General features: G+C 38.4%; 1 protein-coding gene across 1 annotated transcript in view; it reads left to right on the top strand.

Annotated features, from left to right (window-relative positions):
* Nucleotides 1-16,243, top strand: part of ARFGEF3 (ARFGEF family member 3) — a 100,964-nt gene that overhangs the window by 42,808 nt on the left and 41,913 nt on the right. Inside the window, exons 6-12 of the mRNA XM_062572483.1 lie at nt 1,518-1,640; nt 3,178-3,220; nt 4,246-4,324; nt 7,725-7,829; nt 10,473-10,797; nt 12,162-12,274; nt 13,017-13,927. Of these exons, the coding sequence (XP_062428467.1) occupies nt 1,518-1,640; nt 3,178-3,220; nt 4,246-4,324; nt 7,725-7,829; nt 10,473-10,797; nt 12,162-12,274; nt 13,017-13,927 (1,699 nt within the window). The remainder of the gene's footprint in view (nt 1-1,517; nt 1,641-3,177; nt 3,221-4,245; nt 4,325-7,724; nt 7,830-10,472; nt 10,798-12,161; nt 12,275-13,016; nt 13,928-16,243) is intronic.

The raw sequence follows: 16,243 nt of genomic DNA, 5'->3' as shown, positions 1-16,243 counted from the left end.
CCATCTTCAACTTCATAGCCTTGAACTCTCAGCCCCTCTCTCTTAGTCAGTGCTCTAGCTTTGTTTCCTTTCAGTAGGAGTTGGAAACAATCAAGAGTCTTGTCCAAGCCTGTATCGATAAGGATTAGCCTATATAATCAGGTCACTTTCATGTTCCCCTCTTAAAACCTCATCCTCATTGGGGAACTGCAAAAATGATTTTACGTTGTATAATAACCTTCTCATTCAAGAACATCTGTACACCAGACACATTTATACATACTCCTCCTGCATATCATTGATAACATTATATGTATTTCACAGATAATTTAATCTTTAGTCATGATCCTTCTTGCTACAAATACATTTGAATGATGGCAAAGTGAAAGCGTAAAGCTATATGTATACGAGCATATATATGTACATATGTACATATATTTGTATATGAACAGTTTTCTGGTTATTGTCGATCATAAAGGTTGGTGTAGGCCAAAGGGACCAAAACTGCTTTTTCAGATCACAGTTTGAGAAGATTGTATTTTGCAGTTCTGTCTGAAACCCACTAAGCTGCATCAAGACTGTTACCTGCGTGGTAGTTACTGAGCAGTAGGTATAATGGTTACTAGTACTTACAGTGGTTCTTCCAGAGGCCATCACCTCCCGCAGCAAACCTGAAAAGGGATAGCACACTGCCAGCTGCAGTTTCTATCCCCAGGATCCTAGCTGCATTAGGCTTTGGTAACTGATTGCCTAAGGTCATCTTGGGGCAAAGGTCAAGAAGGATTCCCGTTGCAGCACAGTGTAAAAAATCTGGAAGCAGCTAAGGGTCAGCAAGAACCTGTGAGCAATGGATTGATGTCCTTTCAATGCGACCTTGGCACCTCGCTCATCTCCAATCTGAGAAATCCTCTGGTTGACTGCCAGTTGTTAGAAGGCAGTCAGCATCTGTACCATTTATGATAAATTGTGATTGTATTTGCTATGTTTGGAAAGGCTTTCAGGTGCAGGTATGTATCTTGTAGTATATAATAATATATGCTATTCTATATATAATACTATATACTATACTACATATGTGTATATACGAATACGCTACAGTATTTAGAAAAAGTGGTAAATATAGCAGAAGCAATGGCCTGTAAGAATTGGAAGATACTTACATCAGAGGTACAGAATTGCAGAATTATGATTTCAGATAAATATCTAGAAATAAACAATTGAAACAACATCTAAAGAATTATCTACAGCAGAAGGCATATGCCAAAATCACTTGGATTTGACAGCAGGGGAAGAATTTGCCAATTTTGCCTAACTGTTCCATCAGCTTTGAGACTTATTAACTGGTAAACTGAATGCTGCTTCTGGATGCTACTTACTCAGTTATTCATATCACTGAAAAAAATTTATGTGCTTATAAAACTGTGGAGCAGTAGAGAAGGCTGGCTTTCTGCACAAAAGAGACTTTGGTATCCTCCTAAAATGTGTTACTGGTAAGTTACAGCTCATATTTGTATACTGCTATCTCGTTTCTTCATCAGGTTTGCATTGAGACATATATATCTAGCTGTCACCAGCGGAGCATTAACACCGCTGTGCGGGCAACCCTCAGCCAAATGTTGAGTGACTTGACTTTACAGTTACGGCAAAAGCAAGAAAATATGGTGAGCCTTCTGGCATCAACAAATGGTTCCACATCCTTGACTGTGTACCTTTTTGTTTCTCTGAATGCAGTGTGTTGTAGTGGCTTGTTGTGCCGATGGCTTTTATTTGAGACTTCCACAATTAATCCTATTTTAAAGCTTTTTTGAGCTTTGATTCAGTGCCTGCCTCAGAGCAGTCTATCAGAAACACAGCTCGCCAATTGTCAGCTATACTTGGCTGATTTTTTCCTCTTTCCATAAACAAAAAAGGCTTTGTTCTGAGGTCAGACTGCCCTAACCTTTTTCTTTTTTTTACTTGTTTTCCTGAGATTTACTGAAATCCTTTTGCCAAAATGTTTTCATGACAAATATTTACATAAACCGAAAACACTCTTTAATGTTGAAAGTTTAACTAAGGTGGATTTTTTGGTTTTTTTAAAAAAAAAGGTAATTTAAGCAAGTGAAGCAACTTGGCCCATGGAATTATTTGTCTGCTTAATTATTAGCAAAAAAAAAAAAAAATACTTATTGCCTTTATTGCATTATTAAAGTCTATGAAAGCAGTTTGTGGTAAGTCTCAGCAATTTGTCAGTGAAGCTGTACTATAAATGGTCTCAGCAAATGTGAAATGACTTTGGCTTCATGTATTTAATCATGCTGCTTTGGATATTATCAAAAAAGTATGATTCATAAGGACCATAGTTACGTAGATTTTTTTCCTTATGTCCGTTTTGAGTTAAGACTGCTTCAATTTGGGGTTTTTTAATAAAACAGTGTAATTGTTATCCTTATAAGCAACTACAAAACAGAATTCTTAGGTTTACACATGCTCATACTCTGTCTGTGTCAAGTGGCTTTGTTTTACTAGACAAAACATTTAGAAAAAAGAAAATGCAGTTTTGAAATTTTGCTTTCAAATGAAAAGGTCTAAAGATTGAATTTTGTTAGTTCTGGTCTTAATCTGCCAAATAGGTGAGAATATATAGGAGCTGCATTTAATTTAGTATGTTGTTGATACTCGGGAAGAGAATTCAGCTTGATCTTGTCCGTGGTTTGTGCATTGATAGGAAGAGGCCTATCCTGCAGCTGAACTAACTGGCCTAAGAGGTCATTTCCATTTCCTGACTGCCACAATTGTCTTGGCTCTCTAACGTTAGTGATGAGGTTGTGATAAACTATACTCGAATGACTCTAGTTTCTAAGCACTTTGTGAGTCTAGACTATACTTTCAACTCAGTTCCTTTCAATGAACCTGCATGCCTAGTCGTTACTGTGTTCTCGCAGGTATATGAATTCCCTTAAGGACTTGAGAATTCTAGTCCAACTCAGTGAGAAGCAAATGCCTCCAATCTCAAAGACTGTTTGAAACAGGTTTTAGTATTTTTGAGAACATGTTGCAGAAGCCTCACTTAAAAACCAAAAAACAAAAAAACAACAAAATAGAACAGATAGAGGGAATGAATTTGTTGAGGAAGAAAGCTTTGCTCTTAAAGTTTTGCTTTAACAGTGTTTTTCTACCACTTGTATTGATTATACCACATTTGTCTCTCTTCAACAGACAATTGAGAACCATGATGCCCTGCAGAAATTCAAGAGTCAAGGTATCTGTACCACATTTTTAGTGATTCCTTCTAATCCATTTTTTTTATTCTTCACATTCCTTTCATCAGCTACTACTGCTGACTTCACAGGAATTGCATCTTCAGCTTTTTTTACTTCTTCATACCTTGATGCTATCTGTGGTAAGAACTGAGACAGCCCTGTTAGCTCCTGATATTTTCAATTGTGTCTTCATCTGAATCATGTTAACAGCATTGCCTAGCATAGTAATAGTAATTTCGAGGTGCTACTCCTATATTTAAGGAGTTTCAGTGCCTTAGACAAAGTTTAAATGAAGTAGATTTGCTTCCTAAAATTGAAACAGATTTGTTGAGCAGGATGTGGAGCCTGGAGATGACTGTTGTATTTTAGGTGAGAGATGCCATTTGTATAATGAGAGGTTTTTGAAGTGCATCACTATGTTCACACTTCTCATGCTATTGTTTTACAAGAGACATTTTTCTTCTTCTCTTCTGGCTTAACTTCCGCAGCCTTGCTTGATAGTTAAAAACAACTCCTGCTTTTGATTTTCTTATTGGATTTCTGCAGGAGGACTTGTGTGGGTGCGGCCAGAAATCTTTAAAGTACACAAGCATTCCCTTTCAAGATCAGGACTTGACCAGGCATTAGAACCTGTAGCAGAGAGAAACTGCAGGGACAGCCACATACGTGCTTGAGCCAGTGTGTGTCTCCCTTTCTCTCCCCACTCCCTCTTTCTCCCCCCTCCCTCCCTCTTCCCCTTCCCTCTCTCTCTTCTTCTTACCTGAATCCAATTTTAAATCTGTAAATGCAAGTAGGCAGTCAGCACTCTCTCTGGGTTTAATACTACTGTTTATTCGTTGTGCAGAAATCACTTTCCAGTTTAGAACTTTCTGCTGTATCTGTGAATTTTGGCAGCCCCTCCTCATCATTAAGAAGCACAGATCTGTGTCACTGGGGCTAGGGGAATTCTGAAAGTCCATGTGGTGACTTGAGGATGTAATTCAGCTGCACATATGTAATTCCACTGATCTTTGTCCTTTTGGAGGTACTTCTGCTGAATCTCTTAGTGATGATGTTGTATCTGTCCTCACTGTGCTCTGTGAGAAGCTCCAGGCTGTCATAAAGTGAGTTATTTCAGTTTATAATTTGAATTTGTTGTCTGGGAGATTGGGAGTTTCACTGACATATGTGATTGTTCTGTACTAGTTCTGAGATCATGGAGTAAAACTGTCCATTACATTAAAAATATAATGATTATCAAAGAAAGCATTGTTCATGATGCATTTATTTAATCCTCACTTAAGATGAAAAACAAATTTATTTTCTCTGTACACTGTTTAGCTTTAAAGAGCCTCCAATAAATCACAGTGACTCCAATCTGTAAGTAACTTCTCTGTCTTGCTGGATTTCATGAAAGCTGTCACTGTAGAAGGAAGAATAATTATAAGAGATAAGGGAAAATATAATAGAAATACTTAATATGCGGAATGAATTAATATGTCCTTCTTAAAAAGCATCTATCAGACTGAAATAATTTGCATTACCAAAGTATTCCTTAAATTTAGGAATATCATATAGTCTAAATACTTGCTAATGCATGAGCCTAATTTTTAAATTGCCATTCTATGCAGTCATAGGGTGTTAAATTGTATCAAAATACTGCAGTCTCTTGTTGGCCAATACTCTTTAACAGTAACTACTTGTAAGTTTAAGGATTATTCCCTGTGACATTTTAGCATAGTTCTACTAATGGTCTATTAAGAAATAAGACAGAAGAAACCTTAAGTGGCAGAGAGGAGACTGACCAAAAGCAATATAAAACATTATTTCAGAAGTATAAATATAGCAAGCTAGAAATAATTTTAAGATTTTAAGTTAAAAGCAAGTTTTCGCTTGACAACATCAGTTTTGTATTAATAAATTAAGATATAACTTGCTACTATTGCCAGTTGCAAAGAGTATCACCTGAATGGTAGTGAAAAGGGTGATCTCAAGCTGTTTAATTTGTAGCAAAAGATTGTCTCTGTGGTTGGACCACCAAGCTCAGTACATCTGTGATATTAGCCTATGTGACAGACTTATGACAGACTTATGGATATCTCTGACAGTAGCCTATGGTGCATTCAGGGAAAGGGGAGAAATACAGAACACACATACACTGGTACTTCTTTATATGTTCTACCATATTCAGGAAAACTATGGCTTAAGAACAGTCAGAGCCAAAGATTGCACTTGTGTCTTTTTGTGTGATTTCTTGGTAGATTTTTTTCTCCCATGAGTGTCTCTAATTAGCGCATTGCTTAATCGATATCCAGATTCATGAAGATCAGTATGTTTTGGGGATATCAAGAGCATGTTTCTGAATCTTCTAACAGAATGTTTTTGGAACTGTGTACAAAGTTACAGGGTAATAGTAAGAGATCTGCAAAAGTGTATGTCTGAAAATAGCAAGTGGGGAAAAGAGATGAAACATTTGTTCTTTGTATCAAACTGGAATTTTGCCCATGTATGAAGCTGTAAATAGCCATTGTCTGATAACTATTGTCCACAAAGTGATAACATTTTGAATTAATGGATATGAAATAATTAAACTACCTGACAGGATCTTTCAAAATCACTTCAAAGGCTTAAAAAAATCCCAGTTCCCCATGAAACTGTACAGAACACATTGAAGCATGCTGTAGTTAAAGCACAATAAGAGATTCGTAGGACTTGAAAATACTCACAAACCGTGGTTTACTGCATGCTTGTAATTATGCATCTAGATTGTTTGGGTCTCTAATTAACAGCAAAACATAATGAAGGATTCTAATTGAATGTGCATATAATAAATTTAATTAGAATTACTCTCCTGAAGAATTTAATTCCATGAGTTTCCAAGGGAAGGAAAGAACGAAGAGCCTTTATTTCCTTAACCCTGCTGGGTCAATGAAGTGAGGTTTTGATATGTTATACTGCCATTCTAATCTCTTAGTTTGAAGACCAGTGTATCTCCCTCTCCTAAATTTCAGGTTTACTGGAATTTTGTTTTAAGGGAGGCCCAACTATGAGTGATGAGGAAGAGTGCAGGGAGATGAGGAAGAGTGCAGGGAGATGAGGAAGAGTGCAGGGAGATGCATTTTGTCTCAGGACTGCAGGAATCCTTGGGACTCTGGAATTTGCAATAGTAGTGATGCGAACAGAACAGCTACACTGAGGTGTGCAGGACTGCAATGTATTAGTCCATTATACATGAATTTCTTACCTGCAAGAAAATGGTTTGATGGTGAGTGGGATCAAAGCAGTCTGTGAGAGCACGATGCTCTATGCGCTCTTATGCAGGTATGAACTGCAACATGTTGATAATATACTTTAAGACATATATGAAAAACTGTCAGAAAAGAAGGCCTGGAATGTGTGCATCCCCTTTCAGATAGGTATGGACAGTTGTAAGGAAAAAGCTATCACCTTTAAAAAAAGATATAGGTCAGCACTTATAAAACTTTTAAAACTGCCATATCATAGAATTAGGAACCTAATTTCAGAGGCTCCATGTGGTGTGTGAAATGGACACTGTTCTGCTCAGAGGAAAATTCAGCTAGGTGAACAAAAGGCAATCAGAAAAGCAGAGATTTCTCATTCTTTAGTTTCAGCTAAGATAAATCTGTTCTTTTTAGTTTTCTTTACCTACCATTGTACATCAGCAAACATATTCATCCAGCACTCGTTGGGCACCAAAAGAGAATGGAAAAATCCTAGTCTTTTTGGAAAGGAAAAGTAGAATGTGAGTGCTTTTAGGATGGGGAGCTACCTTCATAAGGCAGATGTCAGACTGGCTTGTCACTTGAATCCTGCAGCTAATTCTGAAAATCGGTGCAAGTACATTGTACGTGAACAAGTACATTGATTCTGAGTGTTCACACTGTCTTTCCTGTTCTTCCTCCAGAAGCTCACTTTGTTGTTCATTATTTTGACAGAGTAACTGACAAGGCCCCAAGAGTAGCCTTGTAATCATGCAACTTTCTGCCTATAGACATTGACTTTTGACCATTTTGACTGTCATCAAGAAAGCATAAAAGATAATCAGAAAAGAGTGTCCTTATGCCCTTCGGTTTGCCTGAAGGGACTAGGAAACTATCTTATATCCCCAGATCCTCTGGTATCTCCTTTTCCTCTGCCTAAGGGTTCCTTCTTCCTCAGGTTTTCAGACTGAATAGTTATCTCTATTTTCTTCCTCTTCTTTCACATATGTTTCTTTTCTTATTCCTCACTTTTGAATTTAATGAACTAAATCTATTTTTATTACCTTTAAATAGTAGTAGGTCACTGCATATGATCAGTATGAAATAAATGGGATGATACACATGGATCACAGATGGAAATCCACAGGCAGATGCAAAATACGTCAATGTTATAAATTATATATATATTTATATATATATATAAATTATAGTATAATTTTCAAGTGAACTAATGTAGTTCTTTTTAAAAATTAAATAATCTTTGTTTCAATGTGACATGAACAGTGTTTTTTCTCTTTGTCAGTGATAATCGACAACTTCAGCTTCTTTACTTGGAGTGCATCCTCTCCATGTTAAATAGCTCCTCTCCCAACATGCACCAGCACAAAGGATTCACTGATCTCATATGGTGAGTACATCTGAAGAGTGGCAGAAGTATTCAGGACTTTCCCTGCCTCCCTTGCAAACAAAGCTGTAATAAATCACCAATATGAGGGGAACTCACAGTTTACCTAATATCAGTTCATTCCATCCTTCATGTAAGATTGATTTAGATGTCATGTTCAACTGGCACATTAAATCCTATAACAAGTTATCACTGTCATGGAGTCTAATGTATTTAGTCAGAACAAGGCCTTACTCATAATCTCTTATACTTTCTGCAATAGTTCCAATTTGTGTGTGTTGTTAAACACATAAGTATTCTGTTTGTTTTAGAAGAGTGTTGTTGAGATCCTGGTTTAATGCAGTAATACAGGATGATAAGCTGGATTACTGTAAGATGATGTGCTAGAGACCAGAAATGCTTATGACCTGGGTTATGTAAGGGTTCAAGCTATGTGATCTTAATAGTGCTTCCACTTTATCAAGAAATACTCTTTTTAATACACTTCACCAGAAGAATTTCACTTCTTTAGTGTTTACTTCTACCTTTACACTGTTTGGTTGCCATCATCTTGGAGCAGCTGAAATAATTCTTATCCCTCTTTCTGTTTGCAGTAGTGCTTTATTGTTTGTTTGTTTTTGTAGCATGTGGATAATTGACTCATAGTGATAAAGCAAAAATGAAATTAACATACAGCTCCTTGCAGTCTATGCAGAATGAGGATGTCCATCCTGACTGTGGAGGACAATCGTGTTAATAGAAGATATATGTGACTGTTAACTGCAAATGTGTTTCTTGTACTTTTACTCTGTGATTTTGAAATAGAAGTGTTTGACTCGGGTCCATTTCTGAGGACAGAAGATGCAGGGGTAGCTATTGTTCCCCTTGCCATTCTGAGAAAATCAGAGAAGTTAATACTCACTGGCAACAGCAGTAAGAGGTCTCCCAGGTTAGTAACACTTGTTGGCTTCATACAGGGACCCTATGCTGAGGCCTCTGGGAGCTCTAATATAGGAGCAAAGTCAGAGAATTCTCTCCTTCATGGCAAAACCTTTCCAAAGCTTCTACCCTTGAATTTCATTCACCCCTTCATGCTTATGTGACTGTTGTGGGGCCAGCCAGTAAGCAAGGTCACTGAAATTGTCTGTGTTAAAAGAAAATTCTTTCTGTTTTATTCTAAGTTCACATCCAGCTTACACTGTAAATCTACAGGTGTTTGTACAGGTACAAGTGTATCATAGGGACAAGCCATTAGAGGCAGAACTTCTTAAGCAAGCATGGCTGCCAAAGATCATACCTCCTCGAGCTACATGCATAAGATGAAGGTGAAAAAAACACAAGGAAGACATGAAACAGTTTACATTCAAAATTACATTTTTAGTTTATAGCATGTATAAGTATACACTAATCTATTAGCTGTCTAACGATGTTGTAAAACAGACTGATGATCATCTTTGTTCTTTAAGGAGCTATTGCCTACACGCACACAACTCTGTAGATAGTCGTCATGTGGAAGATAAAGAAGGAGCAGATAGAGGAGATTAGCTCTGTGTTTTTCTGATCCGTGGTTGGGTACTGAAGCACTTGGATGGGACTAAATTGTGTGGGGAATGTGTTGTTGTTGCAAGCTGTGTTTATGCCTGTTCTGATAAACAGCCTTGTTTTCTAATGGAACCAGGCAGACACCTTTCTTAAGAAGTGAATTCATATGTTTTCAAAAGTACCTGACTGGAGAAATAAACAGATTCAGTCATTATCTGATGTCAGATTAGAAGCTGTCTTACTGTGACTTCAGGATGCCTGGCTGTTTTAGCAAGCACTTTAAGAGAAACAATGAAAATTCTGGGTTGACATGAAAATCTTAAGAAAATACAGGTGAAGATCAAAGTTGAGATTGCATTACCATGCAGCACTTGGCTTTTTAAATTAGAGTCTTCTGAGCTAAAATAAGATGGCAAGTACAGGAGGGCAAAGATGAAGTAACAACTGATGGAGCAAAGTGCTCAGTTGGTTTTGGCTCTGCTTCCACCATACTGGTGAGGAAGAGGAATGAGGAGCTGGAGTGGAATCACTTAACTTGAATGCTCCTGTTCAATGACAGTTTAAGAAAGGACAGTGTGTTTAGTGCACAGCAGCATATGAGGAGTTACACTGCATGCTTTACGTTATTGTGAAAAGCTTTAATTATGTTCTTGAAAGCGAGCAAAACTAAAGCTCACAACCAAGGATGCTTACTAAAATATATGCTATGTGCAGTTGAATTATGGAACATCAGACCTTCTACTCAGTAGAGATTGTCTTTTATTTGATCTTTTTAAAAAAAAAAAAACTCACAAGTTGGATAGAAGAAGAAACACCTGGCAGTAAAAACCTAGAGTTACTACTTTTGTGACAGGTTGTGGCCAATGAAAGAAGCAGATGGAGGGAAGCATGGTGCTTGCATATCAGTACCATGTTTAAAAAGCATCCAAATATATTTCCATATGTACTAATATGCTGATGCTTGGAAGATTAAAAAAGCCTGGCGTAGTGTGTTTCTCTATGTAGCTAATGCTGTTGACTGATCATTAAAACAAGAAGCTTGTATCTGATTTAACTGTGGGCTATTTTCAAGCTGTTCCTGTGAGTGTTTTTTTTCCAGTTACCATCTGCTCCTTTTTTTCTCAGGAAGCAACTTTGTCCAGCCCTAGTAGTAATCCTGGGAAATCCAATCCATGACAAAACTATCACCTCTGCCCACAGCAGCATCTGTCTTGAGACTGATTCACCGTCCTCAGGGGTCTCTGATCATGGCCGGGGTTCTGGGTGCTCGTCCACAGCACCTGCCCTTAGTGGGCCTGTTGCACGGACCATATATTACATTGCAGCAGAACTGGTTCGACTGGTGGGATCAGTCGAATCCATGAAGCCTGTGCTGCAGTCTCTCTATCACCGGATACTGCTTTATCCACCACCGCAGCACCGAGTAGAAGCCATCAAGATTATGAAAGAGGTAGGATAATTGCAGGTGCAAATCCTGGCAAGTAAAGCAAAATGTTCACTTAACAGTAAATGTTTCTAAGATGTACATAGCAATCCATTTCTGTACCTTACGCTAGGGATGTTGAAATCCCCCTTTCTGAGCACAGCTGCTACATTGAAGCCACTCTGACAAAAACTTTTACAAAGTCATAATAATATTGTCTCCAACACACCAGCTGCTATGGCAATGCTGTTAGTGTTCATGCAGTGGTACTGCATGGAGCAGTCATGACTGCTTTTTGGGGTGACATACAGTATAGTGATCCTGTTCTCAGCTTCTTTGGCATCTTTGCTTGCTAGAAGGAGTCACTCATTTTCACAGTGTAGTATTCTGAACATTAAGCTCAATATATACTTTGATTGTGCGCCAGGTTTTTGAAATACAGTTTCCTTAAGGTTTATTACAGTAGTCACAGGGAAGATGCCAATGTCTTGAGCAGCCAGATCTAGTCCATTCTGGCTTCTCGCCCAGTTCTAGTGACAACACTAGAATTGTGGGACTTCTCTGAGCAGCAGCTAACATCATGGGGTCTTCTGTTTCATATGTGCAGCTTTCTTCCCATGTTGTGTAATGCAAGGCAGCTTGCATTGTTTGCAGGAACAGTGATCTCCTTTGAGGATTTTTTTTTATCTTGTACATGCGCAGGTGGTTGTATGTCTGAAGATCTCTTAACAGCACATAGCCACCTGTTGGGTTGCTCCCTGAATTCACAGTCATCTTAGAGTTTACCTTCCTTTGGTTTTAAAAAGTAGCAAGAAAACAGCCTTTGCAACAGTTAGGCAAAACTCAGACTGAGGTTATTTCCAGCAGGATGTATCTGTTCTCTCTTTCTGCTCATTAACCTTTCTCCTTGTATTTCCTGCTGGGCATTGTTAACAGGACTTGCCACGCAGCAGGCTGAGTTGGAGGGAATCACTTTGCATCTCTGTGTCCAATTCTAGCATTGGGTAGCTAGGTGACTCAACAGAAGGGCTCCCTTCCAACCAGTATTTAATGTAATGCAAGATATTTGCCCCATATTGAGTCATCAAGATTGTCTTGCATGTAGAATCAGTTGAAACACATTTCAGTCAAAAATGTTGAAGAAAGTGGAGAACATTCTGCATGTAATTTATGTTGTGTATATAGGTTTTTTTTCTCCCTTTCTGCTTTTAAAAAGAGGTAAGGTAGCTTTAATATATTATGTAGATCATTAGTGTACTGTTTTCCTTTCCTGTGACAATTTATCATGATAGTACCTCAGGTTTCAGGATTTGACAAATCTACGACTCATTTAATGTGTTTGAACAATGCTTAGATCACTCTCCAATAACTTCTGTTCCCTCTTCTTTCAGATACTTGGAAGTCCTCGAAGGCTTTGTGATTTGGCAGGGCCCTGCTCCTCTGAGCCAGAATCCAGGAAGAGGTCAATTTCTAAAAGGAAATCCCATCTGGATCTTCTCAAACTGTACGCTTTGTTTCCTCTTTTATCCTTTTCTCACTTAACCAGTGCCCATGTGACACTTAAACAGCTGTACTTTCAGAACCATACCCACAATAAGAGCCAGGGTATCTACATGGTTAAATAAGCTGTGAAAATGGAAGAGGGGTAAAAGCTGGTACTGGTTTTTAGTAAGTCTGAGCTTGTTTTTAAAGGTACAGATAACCACTTAGTGAAGTTTACCAAAATACCCAAATATGTTAGGTTACAGCTGAAAATTCTTGCTTTGGGGCCCTAACCTTGCAACTAGGTAACTTGTTTGCTTATTTGGAGATACATTTCCCAGATGAGGTCAAAGGAGCTATTCCAGAACTTAAACATTGACAGATTGGGCAAGTGGTATTTTTAGTTCTTAAAAATTTCGGATCTAATAGGTAAGATGATTTTGGGGACATAGATGGCTTTATCTTCAAAGATGCTGGTTTTTTCAGTGCAAGTGCTTGTCTATAGAGGGAGACATGGTATATGCTGTTACAAATGCACACTAGCTATTTCCCTGGTTGCTGCTCCCCTTACAGAATGGCCATATCCACGTAGGAAGTGTCATCCTTTGTTCTAATTCTAGTTGTTTTTCTCAGGAATACTCCTACTGGATAATTTCTCTTCTGTTTTTTTTTCTTGATTTTGGAGGGATGGAGTTGGATGATAGCCACATGGGCTTGCCGTTGGAAGAGACTGCATAACTTAAGCTGTTTTGTTTTAATTGTAGTGTCATGGATGGGATGACAGAAGCTTGCATCAAAGGTGGTATTGAAGCATGTTATGCTTCAGTGTCCTGCGTCTTTGCCTTGCTTGGAGCATTAGATGAGCTAAGCCAAGGGAGGGGTCTTAGTGAGGAGCAGATACACCTGCTGCTCCGGCGCCTGGAAGAATTGAAGGATGGGACTGAGACAAGTAGAGACTCTATGGAGATCAATGATGCTGATTTCAGGTGGCAGAGGCGCATTCTGTCCTCAGAACATCCTGCCTGGGAATCAGGAAATGAGAAGAGTCCTGATATTAGCATTAGTGTTACCACAGACACTGGTCAGACCACTTTGGAGGGGGATATGGGACAGACAACTCCAGAGGATAATCTGGAAAGTCAAAAAAACTCACTGCCATCTCCAGCTGGACATGAAAACAAAGAGATTCATTACGGAGAAGCAGAGTCAGAAACCATTGACCAGCCAGATGTTGTTCAGAGAAGCCACACCATAGTCTATCCAGACATAACAAACTTTTTATCAGTTGACTGCAAGACCCGGTCCTATGGATCCAGATACAGTGAAAGTAACTTCAGTGTAGATGACCAGGATCTCTCTAGGACTGAGTTTGATTCATGTGACCAGTATTCCATGGCAGCAGAGAAAGACTCTGGCAGATCAGATGTCTCAGACATAGGCTCTGACAATTGTTCTTTGGCTGATGAGGAGCAAACACCAAGGGACTGTCCAGGTCACAAGTCCTTACGTACTGCTGCTCTCTCTCTGAAATTGCTGAAAAACCAGGAAGCAGATCAGCACAGCGCACGGTTGTTTATTCAGTCACTTGAAGCTCTTCTTCCTCGGCTTATAGCTCTCCCCAGCATAGAGGAGGTGGATGAAGCACTGCAGAGCTTTTCTTCAACCTTCTGCTCAGGTTTGCAAGCAGATATTTACTGTTAACCAAAATGCACACTGTAACAGCACTGTACACAGCCTCTCTTGTAGGAGCTAATCCTCAGAGATCACATCCAGGATAAGGAGGTTTGTGCTCTACAAAGCACGTTCCACTACAGCAGTACCCATTCCATTTAGGATGAAGCAAAATGAACATGTGGACCGTGATCCAAATGGATGTCAATCCATTGACTCTGATAGACTCTGGATTATGTCTTCAGAGGCATAATGTGCTGGAGAGAGAAGGCAAGTTTTCTATAGTGAGGTACCTCTTCATAGGTTTGTGAAGCTCTTTTGAGAAGTTTTGCATGTCCTGTCATTAAGGACGGGCTGAGGTCACCTCCCAGTGTGAAGACTCGGGAGGGGTTGGCATCAACTGTTTTAAAAGAGGTTCAGGTAGCTTAGTACTTTACTATTAGTAATGCCAAGCCTTGCAAAGATGACCAAAAATAATCCCACAGCTATAAACTCTTGAAAGGATAAGAAAAGAGGAAGGACTCCACTCCTTTTCGTTCATTTCTATATTGCTAACTATCATGACAGGAAATCTCAAGTTCAAAACTCAGACCAAGTGGAAAAGAGTTAACGATCCCACATTTTTAAGGGTTTAAATACTTACAATTCTCTCAGATCTTTGGGATCTTGACTTGGTCAACTGAACAAAAAAGAAGTAATTGAAAGCTAGTTTGTCCTGTTGATAGCATATTTAAAATGTATACAAGTATATATATATATTTATAGAAGGACTCTGTTTTCCTGACAATGTCCAAGGTGAAAATGCTCATGAAATGTATTTCTCTGTTTCTTTAACTTAATTCACCACAATTGCCTTTCCCATCACTCATTTTCATTGCTTCATTCATTTTGTGCTCTCTCACCACACACATTAAAATCATACAGAGTCAGAAAGGATGCCTCCTGTCATCATACAGCATAATTTAGATATGAAAGCTGCATAAATGTCCTAACACCACACACGTAGACTGATTCTTCTGATATTCGTAGTTTAAATGCTGCCCAAATAAGCCCTAATTCAGGAAGATGTTAAACAGTGTTCTCAAGAAACAGAGTGGCCTTTTCATATCACAGAAAGGAGATTTCTTAAAGAAGATTTTAGTATTAATTAGATTCCTAAAGTAGGCTCTCAAAAGCATCCTACCTCTCGCAGAGGAAGTTTTTTTTTTTTTGAAAAAGAAAGAATGATCTTGAGGTTTTAACAAAAGATTAGGACTAGAATTCTAGGTCTAATTTTTTGTGTGCCTGTTCTCTCATACATAGATAAACGTACTATTTCTTTTATCTTAGCCTTTTGCATATGAAGTCTTTTTAGCATGTTTTACAGTGTTGGATTTCTAGATCTTAAGGCTAAAAGGGGCTGTTACAATAATAAGATTAATACAAGGAGAAAGGTGGAAGGATATAACTCAATTTCTCCAGAAGCCCCAAATTTTTGATTTTGTGTCTCTTTTAAAAAGGTACACAATCTTGAACTTAAGTTATTGAGTTGAGGAGTGAGCCTTCACATTTCTAAGAAAGCCGTTTCTGTGGTTAACTCTGTACTTGAGAATGTGCACGATGTTTCCAATCTGATTTGGTCAGATATTTTTAGAAGATGTCAATCAGTAAGAAATCATGCAAAAATATGGCAGCAACTTACTCTATTATAATAGTCTGGAAGATTGTGTCCTAGTATTTTCCTAGTGATACAGCTCTTACTGAGATGTGATTTTTGTATCCTTACAAGATCTAGGCAGTTCATGTTTCAACTGGATACGTATGATGGGATCCAGTCCAGCTAAAAAAGTCTCATAACTTGTACCTCCGATATTAAACAAAAGTCCATGAGTCCTCCTGAGGTAAGAACTTGTGTTCCTACATAGGTGAGAGAGTCTGAAGACTTGTAGAGAGACACCTGATAAAGTTGAAATACATGTGTCTGAGGGTAAGAACTTCCCCTGGAGACTTTCTGAAACACCGGTGTTTTGCTGGTGTAAGGGACATTAAGAGCTTACTTCAGGACTGCTTCATTAACACCAAAAATTCAGGACATTAATTAACTGTGTTAAAGGAACTGGGCCTACTTCTAGTATCTATAACATCTATTCATGCATCATTCCTGAAAAATACACTTGGAGATATGAGTATCAGTTAAGAACTTAGTCAAGAAAAGAAACAAATGGATATCTGAGATGAGCCAATACAGAAAAATTATCTTTGTGTTTCTGCTGAGATTCCTCATATAAATGCTTTGTTTTGACAATTTTTCTGGCATTTTCCGTGGGGAAAATACATTAGC

The sequence above is a fragment of the Rhea pennata genome, chromosome 3, assembly GCF_028389875.1.
Source record: "Rhea pennata isolate bPtePen1 chromosome 3, bPtePen1.pri, whole genome shotgun sequence".
Classification (NCBI taxonomy): domain Eukaryota; kingdom Metazoa; phylum Chordata; class Aves; order Rheiformes; family Rheidae; genus Rhea; species Rhea pennata.
This window is presented reverse-complemented; position numbering and strand designations above follow the sequence as displayed.